The sequence below is a fragment of the Scyliorhinus torazame genome, chromosome X (genome assembly GCF_047496885.1).
Source record: "Scyliorhinus torazame isolate Kashiwa2021f chromosome X, sScyTor2.1, whole genome shotgun sequence".
Taxonomy (NCBI): Eukaryota; Metazoa; Chordata; class Chondrichthyes; order Carcharhiniformes; family Scyliorhinidae; genus Scyliorhinus; species Scyliorhinus torazame.
In genome coordinates, this window is record NC_092738.1 from 17,272,410 (window position 1) to 17,296,766 (window position 24,357).

A 24,357-nucleotide genomic window follows, 5' to 3' on the forward strand; every position below is an offset into this window, starting at 1 on the left:
CAGGTCGCGACGAGAAATATTTTCCGTGTGCAATCGAGGAGTCATCCATCATATCTTGCCACTGCCACATTCTCCCACCTGCTCACTCTGCAATTTTACACCATCTCTGTCGTCTGAGATTGGGACAAATGCAGCCCTGATGATATTCTTGATTTAAAGTTGGAGTTTTTCATGTCGCAAATCAAATAAAGGGCACAGACTAATGGGAAGCATCAAGCTGTGTATTTGGGGGCAGTTATAAAGCAGGCTTCACATGACCACGAACAGTTCTGAATATATTCAATGAAAGATTTGCTACATGTTTGAGTTTATGCTTCTTAATTTTCTGATTGACTCTTATCCTCATGGTAACACAGAAGAAAAGGCATGGTCACAATCTTCCGCCCTTTAATTTATAATTCATTTTCATTCATTTCATATATTTGGTTCTTATTGGTCAGCTATCTCATTATCAAGGGAGCGAACAGTTATCCTGTACCCAGAATTCCAGCCTGTAGCTTGCCAACAGGATGCACAAGGCAGAAGTCACTTTTCAATGTGATACGATGAATCCCTAAGAGATGCAGTGAACCATTGGGCAAGGGTTGAACTTGTGTTTCTCCTGGTGCTTATCTTGATGGCTGCATTGGCGAAGAGCCTGAAATGAGTTACTCTCCCCCGACCTGGATGGAAAATGTTGCACGGGATCTTCCGGCTGTTGACGCCGGCAGGATCTTCCAATCCCACTATGGGTTTCCCGGCGGCATGGGGTGGATTCATGGCAAATCCCATTGACAGCGGCAGGACAGGAAGATCCCGTCACCGGCCAATAGTGAGCCGCCTCCTGCCGCCGAGAAAGACGCCATGGGAAGGCCAGAGAGTCTCGTTCATTGTCTGACACTAGAAGGAGACTAATTAGCCGGGAATAAATGCACCCAAGGCACTTCAATCCCAACTATTTCCTGACATCAATCATAGAAGGATCATAGAATCCCTACAGTACAGAAAGAAATGCATTTGTACCGACCCCTCGAAAGACCACCCTACCCAGGCACTATTCTCCACCCTGTAACCTAATCTAGCATGTCCAATGCACCTAACCTGCACATCTTTGGACTGTGGGAGGAAACCGGAACACCCCGAGGAAACCCACGCAGACAGGGGGAGAAAGTGCAAACTCCACACAGACAGTGATCTAAGGTGGGAATTGAACCTGGGACACTGGAGCTGTGATGCAGCCCTGTGCCACCGTGCGGCCCAACCCAAAAACGTATTAATAAAATGGTATAAATACAAAATGCAGTCTTTCATAATGTGCCATCATGCAATCTAAATGCTATACTTGACCAGTTACATTTCTTTTAGCCAATGTCCTGAAGGGTATATGTGCATGAAAGCAGGAAGAAATCCTAACTATGGGTACACCAGCTTCGATACGTTCGGTTGGGCCTTTCTAGCCTTGTTTCGACTCATGACGCAGGACTTCTGGGAAAATTTGTACCAACTGGTAAGTGAGAAAACATTTTATCCCAGTAAGTTTGTGTGTTCAAATGTCTAGTTGGTATCATGACCAGAACAGGCTTAGAGGGCCGAAGGGCCTGTTCTTGTGCTGTATTGTTCTTTGTTTTTTGTCTGGTTTGCTCAACTTTGGTATGCAGTCAGTATACAAGATGATCATTTTTTTTCTTGAGGGCAAGGTTCAAGTTTTAGTCCTAAATACACAGCGATATGGTCATTGAATCACATTATAAATCTAACTCATGTTATTAAGGTTAGAAAATTAAATTTTGATATGCATGTCCTCTGTAGACACGAGTTGTGTTCTCTCTTTGCAAATGCTTTGACACGTATTTTGGGAACAGTGTGTTGGATATGGAAGGGTATTTTCTGAATTTTGTGAGGGCCACGAAGAATCCAGCACGAGTTTTAAGGATACAAAGAAATAACATTTATTCACAATAACATATATATATATATAACAGCAGCAGCAACTTCCCTTGCTGCACACTCCTTCCTGCTGGTTCCAAACTGGTCAGCTTTATTTATACAGGGAGTCTGCTAACGATTTCTCCTCCCCCCTCATTGGGGAAGCTCATACTCCCACAGGATTGTGGGATTGTCATTAGTCCCCAGCGAATGGTAAGCAGGCAGGTTATAACGCTGAATCAATTATTTTACCCTGGTAAAGAAGAAATCTGAAGGAGTTTTTCTGTTAATCTTTCATGAGATGTGGGCGTCGCCGGCTGGGCCAGCATTTGTTGCCCATCCCTAATTGCCCATGAGCTGAGTGGCTCGCTTGACCACGTCAGAGGACAGTTAAGCGTCAACCACATTAGCTGTGGGATCTGGAGTCACATGTAGGCCAGACCAGGTAAGGGAGGCAGATTTCCTTCTCTAAAGCGGCATTGGTGAACCAGATGGGTTTTTACAGCAATCAACAATGATTTCATTATTAGACTTAGAATTTCAGAATTTTATTGAATTCAACTTTCACCATCTGCCATGGTGGGATTCGAACCCAGGTCCCCAGAGAATTCCCCTGGACAATCTGTCAACATTTCTGCATCCGCCTTTCTCTAATAATCTTGCCCTGTACAGTTTTTTCTGTGACGTGATTGACTGCATTGATCTGACATGTGTCAGCATCCTGCACCTAATCTCAGGATGCTCAATTCTGTTGTCTTCAATGTATGTTTTTTGTGCAATACTGCAGATCCTTCATCCACTTTTACTTGTTGCACGGAGCATATTTCAGGAAATGCCTCTCGTGGATTTTCATATTCAACGCTACCATTTTAAAAGTTGTGTTCTGTAGTTCCACCAGAAGAACACAAGATATAGGCACGAGTAAACCAGACACCCCATAAGACGTAGGAGCAGAAGTCGACCATTCGGCCCATCGGGTCTGCTCCGCCATTCAATGAGATCATGACTGATCTGATGTGATAATCCTCAACTCCACTTTCCCGCCTTATCCCCATAACCCTCGATTCCCTGACTGATTAAAAATCTGTCTCTCTCAGCCTTGAACATACTTAACGACCCGGCCTCTACAGCTCTCTGCGGTAAAGAATTCCACAGATTCACTCCCCTCTGAGAGAAGAAATTCCTCCCCATCTCTGTCTGAAATGGGCGACCCCTCACTCTGAGATGATGCCCTCTGACTTTGGACTCTCCCATCAAGCCGACTTTGGACTCAATACAATCATAGCTCAACTCCCCTTTTCTACCTGCTCCCCATATTCCTCGATTCCTAGACACCAAAAATCTGTCCAGCTCAGTCTTAAATATATCCAACAATGAAGCATCCACAACTCTCTGGAGTGGAGAATTCCAAAGATTAACAACCCTTTGAGTGAAGACATTTCTCCTCATCTCAATCCAAACTGGCCGACCCCTTATCCTGAGACTGTGAACCCCGTGTTGTAGATTCCCCAGCCAGGGGGAAACAATCTCTCAGTATCCACCCTGTCAAACCCCAGCCAGGGGGAAACAATCTCTCAGTATCCACCCTGTCAAACCCCAGCCAGGGGGAAACAATCTCTCAGTATCCGCCCTGTCAGACCCCAGCCAGGGGAAACAATCTCTCAGTATCCACCCTGTCAAACCCCAGCCAGGGGGAAACAATCTCTCAGTATCCACCCTGTCAAACCCCAGCCAGGGGGAAACAATCTCTCAGTATCCACCCTGTCAAACCCCAGCCAGGGGGAAACAATCTCTCAGTATCCACCCTGTCAAACCCCAGCCAGGGGGAAACAATCTCTCAGTATCCACCCTGTCAAACCCCAGCCAGGGGGAAACAATCTCTCAGTATCCACCCTGTCAAACCCCAGCCAGGGGGAAACACTCTCTCAGTATCCACCCTGTCAAACCCCAGCCAGGGGGAAACAATCTCTCCGTATCCACCCTGTCAAACCCCAGCCAGGGGGAAACAATCTCTCAGTATCCACCCTGTCAAACCCAGCCAGGGGGAAACAATCTCTCAGTATCCACCCTGTCAAACCCCAGCCAGGGGGAAACAATCTCTCAGTATCCACCCTGTCAATCCCCAGCCAGGGGGGATCAATCTCTCAGTATCCACCCTGTCAAACCCCAACCAGGGGGAAACAATCTCTCAGTATCCACCATGTCAATCCCCAGCCAGGGGGAAACAATCTCTCAGTATCCACCCTGTCAAACCCCAGCCAGGGGAAACAATCTCTCAGTATCCACCCTGTCAAACCCCAGCCAGGGGAAACAATCTCTCAGTATCCACCCTGTCAAACCCCAGCCAGGGGGAAACAATCTCTCAGTATCCACCCTGTCAAACCCCAGCCAGGGGGAAACAATCTCTCAGTATCCACCCTGTCAAACCCCAGCCAGGGGGAAACAATCTCTCAGTATCCACCCTGTCAAACCCCAGCCAGCGGGAAACAATCTCTCAGTATCCACCCTGTCAAACCCCAGCCAGGGGGAAACAATCTCTCAGTATCCACCCTGTCAAACCCCAGCCCGGGGGAAACAATCTCTCAGTAGCCACCATGTCAACCCCCTTGAGAATCTTCTATGTTTCAATGGGATCACCTCTCATTCTTCTAAACTCCAGAGAATATCGACCCAATTTACTCAGACTTTCATAGGACAACCCCTTCATCCCAGTGACCAATCCAGTGAATTTTCGCTGTACCGCACCCTCCCCCCCCCCCCCCCATGTCAGTGTATCCTTCTTTAAATATGGAGACCAAAACTGCACCCAGTATTCCAGATGTGGGGCGAGATTCTCCGACCCCCCGCCGGGTCGGAGAATCGCCGGGGGCTGGCGTGAATCCCGCCCCCGCCGGTTGCCGAATTCTCCACCACCAGATATTCGGCGGGGGCGGGAATTGCACCGCGCCGGTTGGCGGGCTCCCCCCCCCCGCGATTCTCCGGCCCGGACGGGCCGAAGTCCCGCCGCTAAAATGCCTGTTCCGCCGACGTAGATGAAACCACCTACCTTACCGGCGGGACAAGGCGGCGTGGGCGGGCTCCGGGGTTCTGGGGGGGCGCGGGGTGATCTGGCCCCGGGGGGTGCCCCCACGGTGGCCTGGACCGCGATCGGGGCCCACCGATCCGCGGGCGGGCCTGTGCCGTGGGGGCACTCTTTCCCTTCCGCCTTCGCCACGGTCTCCACCATGGCGGAGGCGGAAGAGACACCCTCCACTGCGCATGCGCGGGAATGCCGTCAGCGGCCGCTAACGCTCCCGCGCATGCGACGCCCGGAGATGTCATTTCCGCGCCAGCTGGCGGGGCACCAAAGGCCTTTTCCGCCAGCTGGCGGGGCGGAAATTCGTCCGGCGCGGGCCTAGCCCCTTAAGGTTGGGGTTCGGCCCCCAAAGATGTGGAGCATTCCGCACCTTTGGGGCGGCGCGATCCCCGACTGATTTGCGCCACTTTGGGCTCCAGTCGGCGGACATCGCGCCGATACCGGAGAATTTTGCCCGTGGTCTCATCAAACCGCTGTCCAATTGTAGCAAGATTTCTTTATTCTTGTCCACCAATCCCCTTAGAATAAAGGCCAACACGTCATTTACCTTCCTAACTGCTTGCTCCTGCTCCTAATTCATACATTCTTTTGGATGTACCCTGAGGCCTAGGCAGTTAATGGATGCCCACTAATGTCAGAAGGAAATAATGGGTGTGCCCACATACATTTTCACTATACGCAAGTATTCAGAATCAAATAGCATTGGGAAACATTCATGGGATTCAGAGTGAAGAAATGGGCATCTAGGCCTAGTCACCTTTTAACTGAGCAAGCAGCAAGGCACTACCCACAATTCTGCAACTATATTTGGAAACGGGAAACCTGCCAATGGACTGGGAAATGGCAGATGGTGCACTCTTGTTAAAAAAAAAAGGTGAAAGGGATAAGCCATGAAATTTACAGGTTGGTTAATCTTGCCTCAACTGTGAATAAACTTTTAGTTCCTCAGTGCATTATGGGATGGATTTAGTGAGCAGTTAAAAACCCATGACATAATCAGGGACAGTCAGCATAGATTTTTAAAGGCCAGGTCGTACTTGGCTAATTTAATTGGATTTTTGGAGAGTGCATTTGTAAAACAAGTGCCATTGAAGTATATATAGAATTTCATGAATCATTTGATAAAGTGCCAAATAAGAGCCTCAGTGTGAATGTGAGGCATAAGGCGAAATATAGCCACATGGATGATGACTGGGGGGCAGATAGCAGGGAGTAAATTAATGTTTTTTTATCATTGGTTGAATATGGAAAATGACGTGCCCTGAGATCTGTGTTGGACCCTCTGATGTTTTCTGCATGTGTATATGATTTAGACATAGCCATGGAAAGAATTAGAGCAAAATGTGAATGAGCGAATCAAACCCACACTTGCCACTATTGTGACCCACACACACGAGCCACACAGCCCATCATGAAACCAAATACCAGCAAAAACCTTCAGGGGATTTTACAGAAAGGAGAAAGCGATGGGCCGAAGCTCCTCTTTCTGTGCTGTAAAACTCCATGGGCGCGATTTAATGGCCTCGTCGCACCAAACTTGGTGATGCAGCGAGGCCGCTGAATCTCACACGAGGCCTCGCGAGATTTGCAAAGCTCAAAATGCCTTGCGACATTTAATGAAATGTCACGATCTGGATCACTCCCTCACTGAGCAAGATCCACATGTACATATTTACGTGAGCCATTCGGCTCATTTTAATATGTCTACGCCATATTCTCCCACGGCCCGGGAACTAACGGGCATGCCTGGGAGACGCACAAAGAACAAAGAAAAGTACAGCACAGGAACAGGCCCTTCGGCCCTCCAAGCCCGTGCCAACCATGCTGCTCGACTAAACTAAAATCTTCTACACTTCCTGGGTCCGTATCCCTCTATTCCCATCCTATTTATGTATTTGTCAAGATGCCCCTTAAATGTCACTATCGTCCCTGCTTCCACCACCTCCTCCGGCAGCGAGTTCCAGGCACCCACTACCGAGACCTCGCCATGGCGCTGTTTAGCACTGGTCCACACAAACGTGTATCAGGCGTAACGGCACTTGAGGGGGTCTCCCAGGCCATTAGAGACCCCTGGATGGCCGGGCTCTGGGCCGGCTGGCACCCTGGCTCTCCTGGCACTTGACACTGCCAGCCTGGCACTTTGGCACTGCCACCGAGACACCCTGGCAGTGCCACCCTGACACTGCCAGGTTTCCTGGGTGGCGCTGGCAGTGGCACTGACAGGGTGCCAAGCTGGGCAGTGCCAGGTTGCCTGTGCCAGGGATCGGGCTCGGGGTGCCTTGCCCTTAAGAGCCCACCTGTTAGGGGGGGGGGATGGGCTCGAGGACCCTGTAAGAGGTAAGTTGGGTACAGTGGAGGGGGGGGGGGGTCCGGAAGCTGCTGTGAGGTAGTTGGGGGGGGGCGCGAAACATCAGGGCAGCATATAAAAATAGTGCCCAATCTGCGAATACTCTTCCTGCATTGGCGCTCTGAGCTCGCCAGTGCAGGAAATGATGTAAGTGGGGGTTCTGCAGGATGTTCCTCACCGAGATCAAAACAAACAGCAAAGCACCGTTAAATAGCGGTGTCATTCTCTGCTGGTGGCGACAAGAAACACCCTGTTAAATGCGCCCAAAATGGGACTCTATTTCTGTTCCATTGAATCAGACCTTATGGCTCTAAAATTGGGAAGGAAAGTAGATTATTTTGCGGGAGGTGGGGGTGGAGGGGTGGATAAACCCTGTATGCTGACTTGACTTTTCTTCCAAAATGCATCAAAATTGTCACTGGAGTTGTTCATTTTTGGCACTTGGCTCCTCATGAGTAACATCCAGGACGAACTGCGACTGAAATAGCAGTTCCGTTCCTGGCAGTTATCCTGACTCTCAACCTGCTCCTGCAGCACTCTACCAATCTGCTAATGTCTTCCTTTCATGGCACAGGACCAGCAGCAGAGCCTGTGTACAAACACACAGGGACAGTTGCAAGAACGCTCAGGAAACTCGACAGAGAAGTGAAAGTGTAGGGGTGACAATTCCAAGACCCTTAAATGTCGCTGCTAACTGCTAACCCGTCATTTGCAAGAGTTCTGTAACTCGCCTGTCCATTTGGCCAGCAGGGGCTTCCAGGCAATCACCAACCTAAGGGAAATATTTTGATTGTTTCAACATTCAGAGCAGAATCTTAAAAGTATACACAAAGAGTGCAGGGCGATTAGCTGAGTGCATTTTGTGTAATGTTTGAAGAAAGGGCAACATAGGAACATAAGAAACAGGAGCAGCTGTAAGCCATTCAGCCCCTCTACCCCCACACCCACAACCCCGAGCCTGCTCCACCATTCAATAAGATTTGATCTGATTGTGGCCTCAACTCCACCTTCCTGTCTGTCCCCAAACTCTTTACTCCCTCGTCAATCAAAGGTCCATCTAAAATCGGAATCTTTGATTCCTATGACACATGGCATTGTTATGGGCCAGGGCTTAGAAACTCCAGTGTATTCTGAAGTTCACCTGACCTATAACTTTTATGTTGAATTTGTCTAGGATGAGCACAAGAGCCTTCACTACAGGTGTGATTCATAAGACTTCCTAGGCGTTTTTATCAAAACAACATTTATTATAAGAATGTAGTTAACATAGAACATAGAACAGTACAGCACAGAACAGGCCCTTCGGCCCTCGATGTTGTGCCGAGCTTTGTCCGAAACCAAGATCAAGCTATCCCACTCCCTGTCATTCAGGTGTGCTCCACGTGCCGATCCAATAACCGCTTGAAAGTTCCTAAAGTGTCCCGACTCCACCATTCCACACCCTAACCACTCTCTGAGTAAAGAACCTACCTCGGACATCCCTCCTATATCTCCCACCCTGAATCTTATAGTTATGCCCCCTTGTAACAGCTACATCCACCTGAGGAAATAGTCTCTGAACGTCCACTCTATCTATCCCCCTCATTATCTTATAAACTTCGATTAAGTCACCTCTCATCCTCCTCCGCTCCAAAGAGAAAAACCCTAGCACCCTCAACCTTTCCTCATAAGACCTATCCTGCAAACCAGGCAGCATCCTGGTAAATCTCCTTTGCACCCTTTCCAATGATTCCACATCCTTCCTATAGTGAGGTGACCAGAACTGCACACAATACTCCAAATGTGGTCTTACCAGGGTCATGTATAGTTGCAGCATAACCCCGCGGCTCTTAAACTCAAGCCCCCTGTTAATAAACGCTAACACACTATAGGCCTTCTTCACGGCTCTGTCCACTTGAGTGGCAACCTTCAGAGATCTGTGGACATGAACCCCAAGATCTCTCTGTTCCTCCACATCCCTCAGAACCCTGCCGTTGACCCTGTAATCCGCATTCAAATTTTTTCTGCCAAAATGAATCACCTCGCACTTATCAGGGTTAAACTCCATCTGCCATTTTTCGGCCCAGCTCTGCATCCGATCAATGTCTCTTTGCAGCCTACAACAGCCCTCCACCTCATCCACTACTCCACCGATCTTGGTGTCATCAGCAAATTTACTGACCCACCCTTCAGCCCCCTCCTCCAAGTCATTGATAAAAATCACCAATAGCAGAGGACCCAGCACTGATCCCTGTGGTACACCGCTGGTAACTGGTCTCCAGTCTGAAAATTTTCCATCCACCACCACCCTCTGTCTTCTATGTGATAGCCAGTTACTTATCCAATTGGCCAAATTTCCCTCTATCCCATACTTCCTTACTTTCTTCATGAGCCGACCATGGGGAACCTTATCAAACGCCTTACTAAATTCCATGTATACGACATCAACTGCTCTACCTAAACATACATAAAACACAGCAAGAATTTGTTCTCAATTACAAACATAAAGAAACCACAACAGCTACAGTAATCTATGTATGTAGCTCTTAATGAATCCCCCTTAGTAGCTGTTCTAATTCAATAACAAAATCCAATAAACCAAAACCCCTTACAAGGGCGTGTCCTAGCACACTAATCTCACTTGAATGGGGCTGGTCCTTTCCCTGAGATTCTGGTCCATCCTCGATCCAGCAGATTCAAAACTCCTTCTGAAAGCAACTCTATCTTTAAAGTTACCAAGGCAGTTTGCCACACCCAATGTGGTTTCAGTTCCCGGGAACAGCTTTAAAATAAAAACAGAGAAAACAGGGAAACACTGCTTCTCTTCTGCAGTCCAAAGCAACAAACTGAAACTGAAACCCAAACACTAAACCCCGTCTCACCTGACAGCCACAGCCCAGCTCCACCCACAAATGACATAATTGAAGCTGTGCTACAGGTCAGGTGGTAAGACTCAATCTTTCTTAAAGGGGCACTCACATGACAGCTTTTCCCCCTCAGAAGGGAAAGGCCACTTGGCTAATAGAGCTCATTCCTATCCCAGTAGAGGTGAACGTGTCTTATCATGTATCAGTTTAATTTTAAGAGGAAAAGTTCCACTTGAATATTTCTTGACTCCCAAAAGCGTTTGCGCAAAATTGCAAAATATTCATCCAACAACACACTTCTTTTTAAAAAATAAATTTAGAGTACCCAATTCATTTTATTTCCCAATTAAGGGGCAATTTAGGGTGGCCAATCCACCTACCCTGCACATCTTTGGGTTGTGGGGGCGAAACCCACACAGACACGGGGAGAATGTGCAAACTCCACACGGACAGTGACCCAGAGCCGGGATCGAACCTGGGACCTCGGCGCCGTCAGGCAGCAGGACTAACCCACTGCGCCACCGTGCTGCCCCAACAACACACTTCTACTATTCCAGAATTGTTTGTTGCACTTTTCAGATGAAAGCTGACCTGAAAGCACGGAAGTGGAAGTTGCGTGGAGCATTTAACAGTCTCCGGTCGGAATTCTCTGGCCCCACTGTGGCAGGGCAGGCCTCAGGAGATGTGACCAGCCAAAGGCCCATTGACTTTCAGCGGGGCTGGAAGATTCCAGCGGTGGGCAGGGCCCTCAGTCTTTACCTATCCCTTATACCCTCCAAATCTATTGCCACGCAAAATTCTGTCCAGCTCATCTCTTAATGGTAGTCATACAAGTGTAAAAATTCCTGTTCCTATAACCCCATTTCATTTGAGAAATTATATTCGAGTAAGGTTCACAAAGTATTCAACATTTCTGAGGGTGTATAATTGTCCATGTGATATGAAAGCCAAAATCTTCCAACCTCTGGGATTCTCTGGTGCCACTAAAAGTGAATGGAGTTTTGGCTGGAACGCCAAATTTTCCGTTCTCGCCCGAAAAAGGTCCCAAGACAAGACCAGTGAATCCCGCCCGTACTGTATTCGGCAGCATCAGTTCCATGGTTGGTGCCAACACTACTGTGTGCTATTTACTCTTCAACTTGGTAAAAGCTCTCCCACCCTTGGCTTACCACCTCTGACACTCGCCCCACCAGTGTCGTGTGTTGAAAACTCATTTTGGAACCCACTGACCTCTGATATGATTTTCTGCACTGTCAAAATGAGTTTTCAGAATCGTGCCTATGGCTGCAATTTTATTTGGTGGCTTTCTGTGCGCACTCACACTGTGACAGCTCCAGAACCTGGCAGAGGCTGACGCTCCAGGGCAGGACTGAGCGAGGGCAGCATTTGGGGGAAGTTGGTGGCATGGCGGTATTATCGCTTGACAAATAATCCAGAGACCCATCATATTGCTCTGGGGATCTGGGTTTGAATCCTCCCACAGCTGACGGTGCAATTTGAATTCAATAAAAATCTGGAATTAAAAGGTGACCATGAAACCATTGTAGATTTTTGGAAAAAAAACATCTGGTTCACTAGTGGGCAGCACGGTAGCACAGTGGTTAGCACAGTTGCTTCACAGCTCCAGGGTCCCAGGTTCGATTCCCGGCTTGGGTTACTGGCTGTGCGGAGTCTGCACGTTCTCCCCGTGTCTGCGTGGGTTTCCTCCGGGTGCTCCAGTTTCCTCCCACAGTCCAAAGATGTGCAGGTTAGGTGGATTGGCCATGTTAAATTGCCCTTAGTGTCCAAAGATGTACAGGTTAGGTGGATTAGCCATGCCAAATTGCCCTTAGTGTCCAAAGATGTGCAGGTTAGGTGGATTGGCCATGTTAAATTGTCCCTTAGTGTCCAAAGATGTGCGGGTTAGGTGGATTGGCCGTGCTAAATTGTCCCTTAGTGTCCAAAGATGTTAAGGTTAGGTGGATTGGCCATGTTAAATTGTCCCTTAGTGTCCAAAGATGTGCAGGTTAGGTGGATTGGCCATGTTGAATTGTCCCTTAATGTCCAAAGATGTGCAGGTTAGGTGGATTGGCCATGTTAAATTGCCCCTTAGTGTCCAAAGATGTGCAGGTTAGGTGGATTGGCCATGTTAAATTGCCCCTTAGTGTCGAAAGATGTGCAGGTTAGGTGGATTGGCCATGCTAAATTGTCTCTTAGTGTCCAAAGATGTGCGGGTTAGGTGGATTGGTCATGCTAAATTGTCCCTTAGTGTCCAAAGATGTGCGGGTTAGGTGGATTGGCCATGCAAAATTTCCCGAAGTGTCCAAGAGGTTAGGTGGGGTTACTGGGTTACGGGGATAGGGTGGAGGTGTGGGCTTAAGTGGGGTGCTCCTCTAAGGGCTGGTGCAGACTCAATGGGCCGAATGGCCTCCTTCTGCACTGTAAATTCTATGATTCTATGAATGTCCTTCAGGGAAGGAAATCTGCCATCATTACCGGGTCTGGCCTACATGTGACTCCAGGCCTACAGCAGTGTGGATTACTCTTAACTGGGCAATAAATGCTGGTCTGGCCAGCAATGCCCACATCCCATGAAAGAATAAAGAAAAAGAATTATCAGAGGTGAGATGTAAAATCAGGACCCTACCTGTTCACATGGGTGGAAAGGATCTCATGGGACTATTGTGAGGAGAGAAAGGAAGTTCTCCCAATGAATTAGCCAATATTCCTCCCTCAACCAACACTATCAAACACATTTGCTGCTCCTTTTACCTCAAGTGTTGTTATGTGGGATCTCGATGGATGCAAATAGCTGCTGCATCTGCCTACATGAAAAATAATTGAATCTGAAGGGCTTTGAACTGTTTTTGAGATGTATTAAGGCTGCGATAAGAAAGTTATGAACAGTGGGAGTTTTTATATCTGGCATTCAGATGGGAAAGAACATCACAGAGGCTCCTGCAAAGTAGTGAGACAGAAACTGTCCTCGTTGACAGGAGGGCTGAGAACCAGGGCACATTGGTGATTGGTGAAAGAAGCAATGGAGACATGAGGAAAAACCTGTTCACACAGCGAGTGGTTAGGATCTGGAATGCACTGTCTGAGAATGTGGCGGAGGTAGGATCAATCATGGCTTTCACAAAGGAATTGAACAAGCTCCTGAAGAGAGATAAATTGGAGGGACATGGGAAAAGGGTAGGGTGTGGCAGAGAGCCAGCATAGACATGATGAACTGAATGGTCCCCTTCTGTGCGCTAACCGTTGTATGATTCTCTAATGGTAAAGCTGATCGATGGGGATCACCATACATTAACATGGTTATATTACCCAAACAGTATGTTCCATAAAGATTGTTATGATCTCCGTAGAAAGCAATAATATTTAAAAAGGGATGTGAACTTTCAATGACTCGCTGAACGAATGACATGGCAAGATTTTACATTTTATGACTTTTACTGTAACAAATGACAAAAAGTGCATTGACTAAAAAATGTTTCCTTTTTGTAGGCTAACTTATACTTTAAACTACAGAGAGGAACATTTCTCTTTTAGACTTATCACGCATCACAATCTCCACAGAAGATAAGTGCTTGTAGCAAACAGTTCACAGTTGTTCCCAGTTTCCTCTTGGTTCTTTTATCTCTGCTTCACTCAGTAGTACCTTTCAGCGACTGTCTCCAGGCACTTTTCTAAGTTTTCGGAGAGTTTCTGAAATCCACCCCCAGCATTAGAATCAGTTCTGATTAATCTTCCCCGCCCCGCCAATTCCCGACTATGCCAGAGCAAATCTGCCAGAATCTGCAGAAGGGTGTAGGATGCGTTGTTTTGACTAGAGACCATCTCCCTCCCAAATCCAGCTGTGGTAGCTCACAAAGTCAAGCAGCCCTTTCTCTCTGCTGACCACACAGAACCTCGGCTGCCTGTGTCTGTGATATTCATTGATTTGTAGGGAAGCCTGTAACCTGATCTCAAAGATGGCGTCCTCTCCCCATGGCAATAGGCAAAGCTTTAACCTTGTATTCAGGTAGAAATGCTAATTAGCTATCTCCGATCCCAACTCCTTTTCATCTTAGAAATAAATAGACAGCCTACAGCACAACTGTTTACAAGCCGATACCTGTAACACCTTTCTGGGATTTTGGGAGACTTGGGTCTACTCATTGTAAAGTCAGAGACTGCTGCCATTGTCTCCAAGGATAAATACCTTGCACCTTCCTTTTAGTGAAATAATCTGAGTCTTCCTTGATCTCTAACAGTCAAACCACTCCAGATGGACTGTTGTACAGGTCATATGACCCCCTTTGTTTATTCTAAAATTAAAGTTACAGTCCCAAAATAGAATACTGTCATAAACCCCTCATCATTGTAACAAGATGAACTTAAATTGTAAAAACAACTTGTGTCTTTTGCAGACGTTAAGAGCAGCGGGGAAAACATACATGATCTTCTTTGTTCTTGTCATCTTCGTGGGTTCGTTTTACCTGGTGAACCTGATTCTGGCTGTTGTCGCCATGGCGTATGAGGAACAAAACCAAGCTACCCTGGAGGAAGCTGAACAGAAAGACCTGGAGTTTAAACAGATGCTGGAACAACTGAAGAGGCAGCAAGAGGATGCTCTGGTTTGTAACTTAAATCTCTATGTAAGGGCGGGCCAGTCATGTGAGATATTTAAGCTCAGGTATTTTAGGGCAGCACGGTAGCATAATGGTTAGCACTGTGGCTTCACAGCACCAGGGTCCCAGGTTCAATTCCCTGCTGGGTCACTGTCTGTGCGGAGTCTGCACGTTCTCCCCGTTTGTGTGTGGGTTTCCTCCGGGTGTTCCGGTTTCCTCCCACAGTCCAAAGACATGCAGGTTAGGTGGATTGGCCATGCTAAATAGCCCTTAGTGTCCAAAAAGGTTAGGAGGGGTTATTGGGTTAGGGGAAAGGGTGGAAGTGAGGGCTTAAGTGGGTCGGTGCAGACTCGATGGGCTGAATGGCCTCCTTCTGCACTGTATGTTCTACGTTTTATGTTCCAGAGTGTAAAGAAGAAAGAATTACTCAGGTCGGTATCCATAGCGAATGGATTTGCAATGTTGCCACGACCAGTGTCATTTTCCTCCACAGTTAAAGGAAGCTGTTTGATGCAGGGAATGATTTCTTAAAACTTATTTTCAATCAGAAACCAGCACGCCCACTGTCAAGAGGGCACCCATAACTTGTGTAAGAAATGGCAAAGCTCAATATAGTGGGCCTTCTGTGTGAGGTGTCTGTTTGGCTAACTCCACAGTGCACATCAATGTTTGGCTCCTGTCGCTATGGTTTCCGCACCCCCGCCCCCACCATGAGAGGGCTGGTCAATTCCGCCCAAAGTCTCATTACCTTCTGCTACTATTTATTTAAAAAAACTGAGGGGTTGAATTTCCTTTCCATTACAGAGACCTGGTTGAGGGAAGGGCAGGATTGGCAGCTAAACGTTCCAGGATTTAGATGTTTCAGGCGGGATAGAGGGGGATGTAAAAGGGGAGGCGGAATTGCGCTACTTGTTCGGGAGAATATCACAGCTATACTGCGAGAGGACACCTCAGAGGGCAGTGAGGCTATATGGGTAGAGATCAGGAATAAGAAGGGTGCAGTCACAATGTTGGGGGTATACTACAGGCCTCCCAACAGCCAGCGGGAGATAGAGGAGCAGATAGGTAGACAGATTTTGGAAAAGAGTAAAAACAACAGGGTTGTGGTGATGGGAGACTTCAACTTCCCCAATATTGACTGGGACTCACTTAGTGCCAGGGGCTTAGACGGGGCGGAGTTTGTAAGGAGCATCCAGGAGGGCTTCTTAAAACAATATGTAAACAGTCCAACTAGGGAAGGGGCGGTACTGGACCTGGTATTGGGGAATGAGCCCGGCCAGGTGGTAGATGTTTCAGTAGGGGAGCATTTCGGTAACAGTGACCACAATTCAGTAAGTTTTAAAGTACTGGTGGACAAGGATAAGAGTGGTCCGAGGATGAATGTGCTAAATTGGGGGAAGGCTAATTATAACAATATTAGGCGGGAACTGAAGAACATAGATTGGGGGCGGATGTTTGAGGGCAAATCAACATCTGACATGTGGGAGGCTTTCAAGTGTCAGTTGAAAGGAATACAGGACCGGCATGTTCCTGTGAGGAAGAAAGATAAATACGGCAATTTTCGGGAACCTTGGATGACGAGTGATATTGTAGGCCTCGTCAAAAAGGAAAAGGAGGCATTTGTCAGGGCTAAAAGGCTGGGAACAGACGAAGCCTGTGTGGCATATAAGGAAAGTAGGAAGGAACTTAAGCAAGGAGTCAGGAGGGCTAGAAGGGGTCACGAAAAGTCATTGGCAAATAAGGTTAAGGAAAATCCCAAGGCTTTTTACACGTACATAAAAAGCAAGAGGGTTGCCAGGGAAAGGGTTGGCCCACTGAAGGATAGGCAAGGGAATCTATGTGTGGAGCCAGAGGAAATGGGCGAGGTACTAAATGAATACTTTGCATCAGTATTCACCAAAGAGAAGAAATTGGTAGATGTTGAGTCTGGAGAAGGGGGTGTAGATAGCCTGGGTCACATTGTGATCCAAAAAGACGAGGTGTTGGGTGTCTTAAAAAATATTAAGGTAGATAAGTCCCCAGGGCCTGATGGGATCTACCCCAGAATACTGAAGGAGGCTGGAGAGGAAATTGCTGAGGCCTTGACAGAAATCTTTGGATCCTCGCTGTCTTCAGGGGTTGTCCCGGAGGACTGGAGAATAGCCAATGTTGTTCCTCTGTTTAAGAAGGGTAGCAAGGATAATCCCGGGAACTACAGGCCGGTGAGCCTTACTTCAGTGGTAGGGAAATTACTGGAGAGAATTCTTCGAGACAGGATCTACTCCCATTTGGAAGCAAATGGACGTATTAGTGAGAGGCAGCACGGTTTTGTGAAGGGGAGATCGTGTCTCACTAACTTGATAGAGTTTTTCGAGGAGGTCACTAAGATGATTGATGCAGGTAGGGCAGTAGATGTTGTCTATATGGACTTCAGTAAGGCCTTTGACAAGGTCCCTCATGGTAGACTAGTACAAAAGGTGAAGTCACACGGGATCAGGGGTGAACTGGCAAGGTGGATACAGAACTGGCTAGGCCATAGAAGGCAGAGGGTAGCAATGGAGGGATGCTTTTCTAATTGGAGGGCTGTGACCAGTGGTGTTCCACAGGGATCAGTGCTGGGACCTTTGCTCTTTGTAGTATATATAAATGATTTGGAGGAAAATGTAACTGGTCTGATTAGTAAGTTTGCAGACGACACAAAGGTTGGTGGAATTGCGGATAGCGATGAGGACTGTCTGAGGATACAGCAGGATTTAGATTGTCTGGAGACTTGGGCGGAGAGATGGCAGATGGAGTTTAATCCGGGCAAATGTGAGGTAATGCATTTTGGAAGGTCTAATGCAGGTAGGGAATATACAGTGAATGGTAGAACCCTCAAGAGTATTGAAAGTCAAAGAGATCTAGGAGTACAGGTCCACAGGTCATTGAAAGGGGCAACACAGGTGGAGAAGGTAGTCAAGAAGGCATACGGCATGCTTGCCTTCATTGGCCGGAGCATTGAGTATAAGAATTGGCAAGTCATGTTGCAGCTGTATAGAACCTTAGTTAGGCCACACTTGGAGTATAGTGTTCAATTCTGGTCGCCACACTACCAGAAGGATGTGGAGGCTTTAGAGAGGGTGCAGAAGAGATTTACCAGAATGTTGCCTGGTATGGAGGGCATAAGCTATGAGGAGCGATTGAATAAACTCGGTTTGTTCTCACTGGAACGAAGGAGGTTGAGGGGCGACCTGATGGAGGTATACAAAATTATGAGGGGCATAGACAGAGTGGATAGTCAGAGGCTTTTCCCCAGGGTAGAGGGGTCAATTACTAGGGGGCATAGGTTTAAGGTGAGAGGGGCAAGGTTTAGAGTAGATGTACAAGGCAAGTTTTTTACGCAGAGGGAAGTGGGTGCCTGGAACTCGCTACCGGAGGAGGTGGTGGAAGCAGGGACGATAGGGACATTTAAGGGGCATCTTGACAAATATATGAATAGGATGGGAATAGAAGGATACGGACCCAGGAAGTGTAGAAGATTGTAGTTTAGTCGGGCAGTATGGTCGGCACAGGCTTGGAGGGCCGAAGGGCCTGTTCCTGTGCTGTACATTTCTTTGTTCTTTGTTCTTTGTTCCTCCTGTCAATAATCTGACTAAGAGCCTCGCTGTCCTTGTTTTTGTCAATCCTGTCTTCTGCTTTCACTAAGGGCCCCGAGACAGCCTGAGTGAGTGGGGAAGTCTGTGGGCCTGAGTGAGTGGGGAAGTCTGTGGGTCTGAGTGAGTGGGGAAGTCTGTGGGCCTGAGTGAGTGGGGAAGACTGTGGGTCTGAGTGAGTGGGGAAGTCTGTGGGTCTGAGTGAGTGGGGAAGTCTGTGGGTCTGAGTGAGTGGGGAAGTCTGTGGGCCTGAGTGAGTGGGGAAGTCTGTGGGCCTGAGTGAGTGGGGAAGTCTGTGGGCCTGAGTGAGTGGGGAAGTCTGTGGGTCTGAGTGAGTGGGGAAGTCTGTGGGCCTGAGTGAGTGGGGAAGTCTGTGGGTCTGAGTGAGTGGGGAAGTCTGTGGGCCTGAGTGAGTGGGGAAGTCTGTGGGCCTGAGTGAGTGGGGAAGTCTGTGAGTCTGAGTGAGTGGGGAAGTCTGTGGGCCTGAGTGAGTGGGGAAGTCTGTGGGCCTGAGTGAGTGGGGAAGTCTGTGGGCCTGAGTGAGTGGGGAAGTCTGTGGGCCTGAGTGAGTGGGGAAGTCTGTGGGCCTGAGTGAGTGGGGAAGTCTGTGGGCCTGAGTGAGTGGGGAAGTCTGTGGGTCTGAGTGAGTGGGGAAGTCTGTGGGCCTGAGTGAGTGGGGAAGTCTGTGGGTCTGAGTGAGTGGGGAAGTCTGTGGGCCTGAGTGAGTGGGGAAGACTGTGGGCCTGAGTGAGTGGGGAAGTCTGTGGGCCTGAGTGAGTGGGGAAGTCTGTGGGCCTGAGTGAGTGGGGAAGTCTGTGGGCCTGAGTGAGTGGGGAAGACTGTGGGCCTGAGTGAGTGGGGAAGACTGTGGGCCTGAGTGAGTGGGGAAGACTGTGGGCCTGAGTGAGTGGGGAAGTCTGTGGGTCTGAGTGAGTGGGGAAGTCTGTGGGTCTGAGTGAGTGGGGAAGTCTGTGGGCCTGAGTGAGTGGGGAAGTCTGTGGGCCTGAGTGAGTGGGGAAGTCTGTGGGTCTGAGTGAGTGGGGAAGTCTGTGGACCTGAGTGAGTGGGGAAGTCTGTGGGCCTGAGTGAGTGGGGAAGTCTGTGGGCCTGAGTGAGTGGGGAAGTCTGTGGGTCTGAGTGAGTGGTGAAGTCTGTGGGTCTGAGTGAGTGGGGAAGTCTGTGGGTCTGAGTGAGTGGGGAAGTCTGTGGGTCTGAGTGAGTGGGGAAGACTGTGGGCCTGAGTGAGTGGGGAAGTCTGTGGGCCTGAGTGAGTGGGGAAGTCTGTGGGCCTGAGTGAGTGGGGAAGTCTGTGGGTCTGAGTGAGTGGGGAAGTCTGTGGGCCTGAGTGAGTGGGGAAGTCTGTGGGCCTGAGTGAGTGGGGAAGTCTGTGGGCCTGAGTGAGTGGGGAAGTCTGTGGGCCTGAGTGAGTGGGGAAGTCTGTGGGTCTGAGTGAGTGGGGAAGTCTGTGGGCCTGAGTGAGTGGGGAAGACTGTGGGTCTGAGTGAGTGGGGAAGTCTGTGGGTCTGAGTGAGTGGGGAAGTCTGTGGGTCTGAGTGAGTGGGGAAGTCTGTGGGTCTGAGTGAGTGGGGAAGTCTGTGGGCCTGAGTGAGTGGGGAAGTCTGTGGGTCTGAGTGAGTGGGGAAGTCTGTGGGCCTGAGTGAGTGGGGAAGACTGTGGGCCTGAGTGAGTGGGGAAGACTGTGGCAGATGACTTTCAATGTGGGGATTGGATTGGATTGGATTGGATTAGTTTATTGTCACGTGTACCGAGGTACAGTGAAAAGTATTTTTCTGCGAGCAGCTCAACAGATCATTAAGTACATGAGAAGAAAAGGGAATAAAAGAAAATACATAATAGGGCAACACAAGGTATACAATGTAACTACATAAGCACTGGCATCGGATGAAGCATACAGGGTGTAGTGTTAATGAGGTCAGTCCATAAGAGGGTCATTTAGGAGTCTGGTAACAGTGGGGAAGAAGCTGTTTTTGAGTCTGTTCGTGCGTATTCTCAGACTTCTGTATCTCCTGTCCGATGGAAGAAGTTGGAAGAGTGAGTAAGCCGGGTGGGAGGGATCTTTGATTATGCTGCCCGCTTTCCCCAGGCAGCGGGAGGTGTAGGTGGAGTCAATGGATGGGAGGCAGGTTCGTGTGATGGACTGGGCGGTGTTCACGACTGTCTGAAGTTTCTTGCGGTCCTGGGCCGAGCAGTTGCCATACCAGGCTGTGATGCAGCCTGATAGGATGCTTTCTATGGTGCATCTGTAAAAGTTGGTAAGAGTCAATGTGGACATGCCAAATTTCCTTAGTTTCCTGAGGAAGTATAGATGCTGTTGTGCTTTCTTGGTGGTAGCGTCGACGTGGGTGGACCAGGACAGATCTTTGGAGATGTGCACCCCCAGGAATTTGAAACTGCTAACCATCTCCACCTCGGCCCCGTTCATGCTGACAGGGGTGTGTACAGTACTTTGCTTCCTGAAGTCAATTTTCAGCTCTTTAGTTTTGCTGGCATTGAGGGAGAGATTGTTGTCGCTACACCACTCCACTAGGTTCTCTATCTCCCTCCTGTATTCGGACTCATCGTTATTCGAGATCCGGCCCACTATGGTCGTATCGTCAGCAAACTTGTAGATGGAGTTGGAACCAAGTTTTGCCACGCAGTCGTGTGTGTACAGGGAGTAGAGCAGGGGGCTAAGTACGCAGCCTTGCGGGGCCCCGGTGTTGAGGACAATTGTGGAGGAGGTGTTGTTGTTCATTCTTACTGATTGTGGTCTGTTGTGAGATTGTCCATGGAAATGTGAGGTTGTCCACTTGAGCTCTGAGAAAGACAATGTTTTGAGTTCAGAAGTAGGGATGTCTCACTGGAGTAAGACACTGGTGAGACCACACCTGGAGTACTGCGCACAGTTTTAGGCTCCCTACTGAAGAAAGGGATATAGTTGCCATAGAGGGAGTGTGGTGGAGGTTGCTGGCAGGACTGTCATATGAGGAGAGATTGGTTTGAGTGGGCCTGTGTTCACTAGGATTTAGAAGGATGGGAGGCGATCAGAGTGAAACATCTGACAGGGCTGGATGCAGGAATGTTGGGCGGGATTCTCTCAGCCCGGAGCCGGGCCGGAGAATCCCTGTGACCGGCGCAAATCGCGCCGCCCCGACGCTGGGACGCGATTCTCCACAGAGCGGAGAAACGGCGCCATTGGCGCAGGCGTGGTTAGCTCGGCGCCGGTCGGGGGCCGCTCTACGCGGCTCCCCACGCCCCCCCCCGCCGATTCTCTGCCCGACATGGGGGCGAGCGGCCATCGCAAAAAACCCGAGTCCCGCCGGCGCCGTTCACACCTGCTCTCAGCCGGCGGAACCTCGGCGTGGAAGGGCCCGGGGACGGCCTGTGGGGGGAGGAGGGGGACCGACCCCGGGGGGGGGGGGGGGGGGGCTCCGATGTGGCCTGGCCCACAATTGGGGCCCACCGATCGGCGGGCCAGCCTCTCTGGCTGGGGGGCCTCCTTTGTTCCGCGCCGGCCCTGTAGCCGTGCGCCATGTTGCGTCGGGGCTGGCGCGGAGAAGGAAGCCACTGCGCATGCGTGTGTTGGTGCCGGTGCCACTGCGCATGTACGGACCCCGCGCTGCCCAGTTGATGCCGGGAGCAGCAGCTGGAGCGGCGTGGATCGCTCAACTGCCGTGCTGGCCCCCTGTAGGGGCCAGAATTGCTGATCCTGAGGCCGTGTTAACGTTGACGCCGTCGTGTTGACGGCGTCAACGCTTCGCCTAAGCATCACAGAATCCTGCCCATTGTTTCCTCTGGTGTGGGGGGGTCTAGATACAGGGTAGGACGGGGATGGGGAGAAATGTCTTCACTCAGAGGGGGGTGAATCTGTGGAATTCTCTACCACAGAAGGATGTGGAGGACAAGTCACTCAATATATTTAAGAAGGAAATGGGTACATTTTTAGATTTTAATGGAATCGAGAGGTATGGGGAAAAAGTGGGCTTTGAGATCAAGGATCAGTCTTGATCATATTGAATGGCAGAGCAGGCTCGAAGGGCCGAACAGCCTACTCCTATTTTATTTGCTTTTTAAAATAAATTTAGAGTACCCAATTGATTCTTTCCAATTAAGGGGCAATTTAGCGTGGCCAATCCACCTACCCTGCACATCTTTGGGTTGTGGGGGCGAAACCCACGCAGACACGGGGAGAATGTGCAAACTCCACACGGACAGTGACCCAGAGCCGGGATCGAACCTGGGACCTCGGCGCGTGAGGCAGCAGTGCTAACCACTGTCCACCGTGCTGTCCTCTATTTTCTTTGTTTCTATGTCAGTTGGAATATTTTCTTACTGTTGAGAGAGTAGGAACTGGAGAAAAGAAGGGGTTTGACATCCATGCACACATCACCTTTAAAGTTGGTGCACAGGACAAAAAGTCAAAATGGCTTCCAGCTCAAGCAGATTGGAATGCAATGGAGGAAGTGATGCATCCGTTATACAGAGCCTTCGCCGCATTCCATTGAGAGTGCTGCATTCAGTTTGGACACTGCACCTTGGGAATGATCTATCGAGTATGGATGGGGTACAGGGCATACTCACCAAAATGATACCAGGGTTCAAGGGGTTAAGCTACATTGGTCTGTTGCATACATTTTATTTACATTTGCTTGAGTTTAGGAGGTTGAGGAGTGATCTGATTGAGATAGTTAGAATGGTAAAATGCCTTGAGTAAATGGAACAAAACTATTTCCTCAGGTCGGAAAATCCTGAATAAGGCTCCTTAATGCTCATTTAAGTGGGAGATCAGGGCCGGAATTTTCCTGATGGTGGGGCTGTTCCTCTGTCCAGTATATTAGCAGGAGGGGTGAATGGGTTAACATGTCCCTTTAAACAGTGGACAGAAAAATGTGATACATTTGCAGGTATTTAATATTTAGCAAAACGGAGAATTCTTCAGCAGGATATGTTGCTGTGCAGTTGCAGAAGATTCATATTGCAGTCGGCAAGAGCAGCACGGTACCACAGAATCGCCGGGGGCTGGCATGAATCCCGCCCCTGCCGGTTGCCGAATTCTCCGGCACCGGATATTCGGCGGGGGTGGGAATCGCGCCGCGCCGGTTGGCAGCCCCCCCCCCTGCGATTTTCCGGCCCGCGATGGGCCGAAGTCCCGCTGCTGGAATGTCTGTCCCGCCGGCGAGAATCAAACCACCTCTCTTACCGGCGGGACAAGGCGGCGCGGGCGGGCTCCGGGGTCCTGGGGGGGGGCGCCGGGGCAATCTGGCCCCGGGGGGGGCCCCTCCACAGTGGCCTGGCCCGCGATTGGGGCCCACCGATCCGCGAGCGGGCCTGTGCCGTGGGGGCACTCTTTTCCTTCCGCCTTTGCCATGGTCTCCACTGTGGCGGAGGCGGAAGAGACTCCCTCCACTGCGCATGCGTGGGGATACCATGAGTGGCCGCTGACGCTCCCGTGCATGCGCCGCACAGCAAAGTCATTTCTGCGCCAGCTGGCGGGGCGGAAATCAGTCCGGCTCGGGCCTAGCCCCTCAAGGTTAGGGCTCGGCCCCCCAAGATGCGGAGGATTCCGCACCTTTGGGGCGGCGCGATGCTGGACTGATTCGCGCCGTTTTTGGCGCCGGTCGGCGGACATCGCGCCGATTGCGGAGAATCCCGCCCCAGATCAAGATTAAACCATTCGTTAAAAATGTCAACATGATTACATTTTCATGAGCTTGATTAAGGCTTGGTAGGTCCTTTTGATGATGTAATGACTCAATTGTAACTGTTGAGAATAAGAAACAGAATGAAAGTGTATTAACATACCCTTAACCAAATGTTACAACCAATTGTATGCTAATCAGGTTTCACAGCAGGTGGTCTACAGTAAGGCCTTTGAATAGATTTTGCATTGTTTCGTGCTACTGAAGCATGGCAACCCAGTCCAAAACAGCCTACAGGTGGCATTCTCCGGCCTAGTCAGTCACGGGACCTGTTGTAAGCA

General features: G+C 49.4%; 1 protein-coding gene across 11 annotated transcripts in view; it reads left to right on the forward strand.

Annotated features, from left to right (window-relative positions):
- LOC140405457 (sodium channel protein type 8 subunit alpha-like) overlaps positions 1 to 24,357 on the forward strand; it is a 381,151-nt gene that overhangs the window by 191,743 nt on the left and 165,051 nt on the right. For all 11 annotated transcript variants that reach the window (XM_072493902.1, XM_072493907.1, XM_072493904.1 and 8 more), the window contains 2 exons: positions 1,345 to 1,486; positions 14,566 to 14,772. In XM_072493902.1, the coding sequence (XP_072350003.1) occupies positions 1,345 to 1,486; positions 14,566 to 14,772 (349 nt within the window). The remainder of the gene's footprint in view (positions 1 to 1,344; positions 1,487 to 14,565; positions 14,773 to 24,357) is intronic.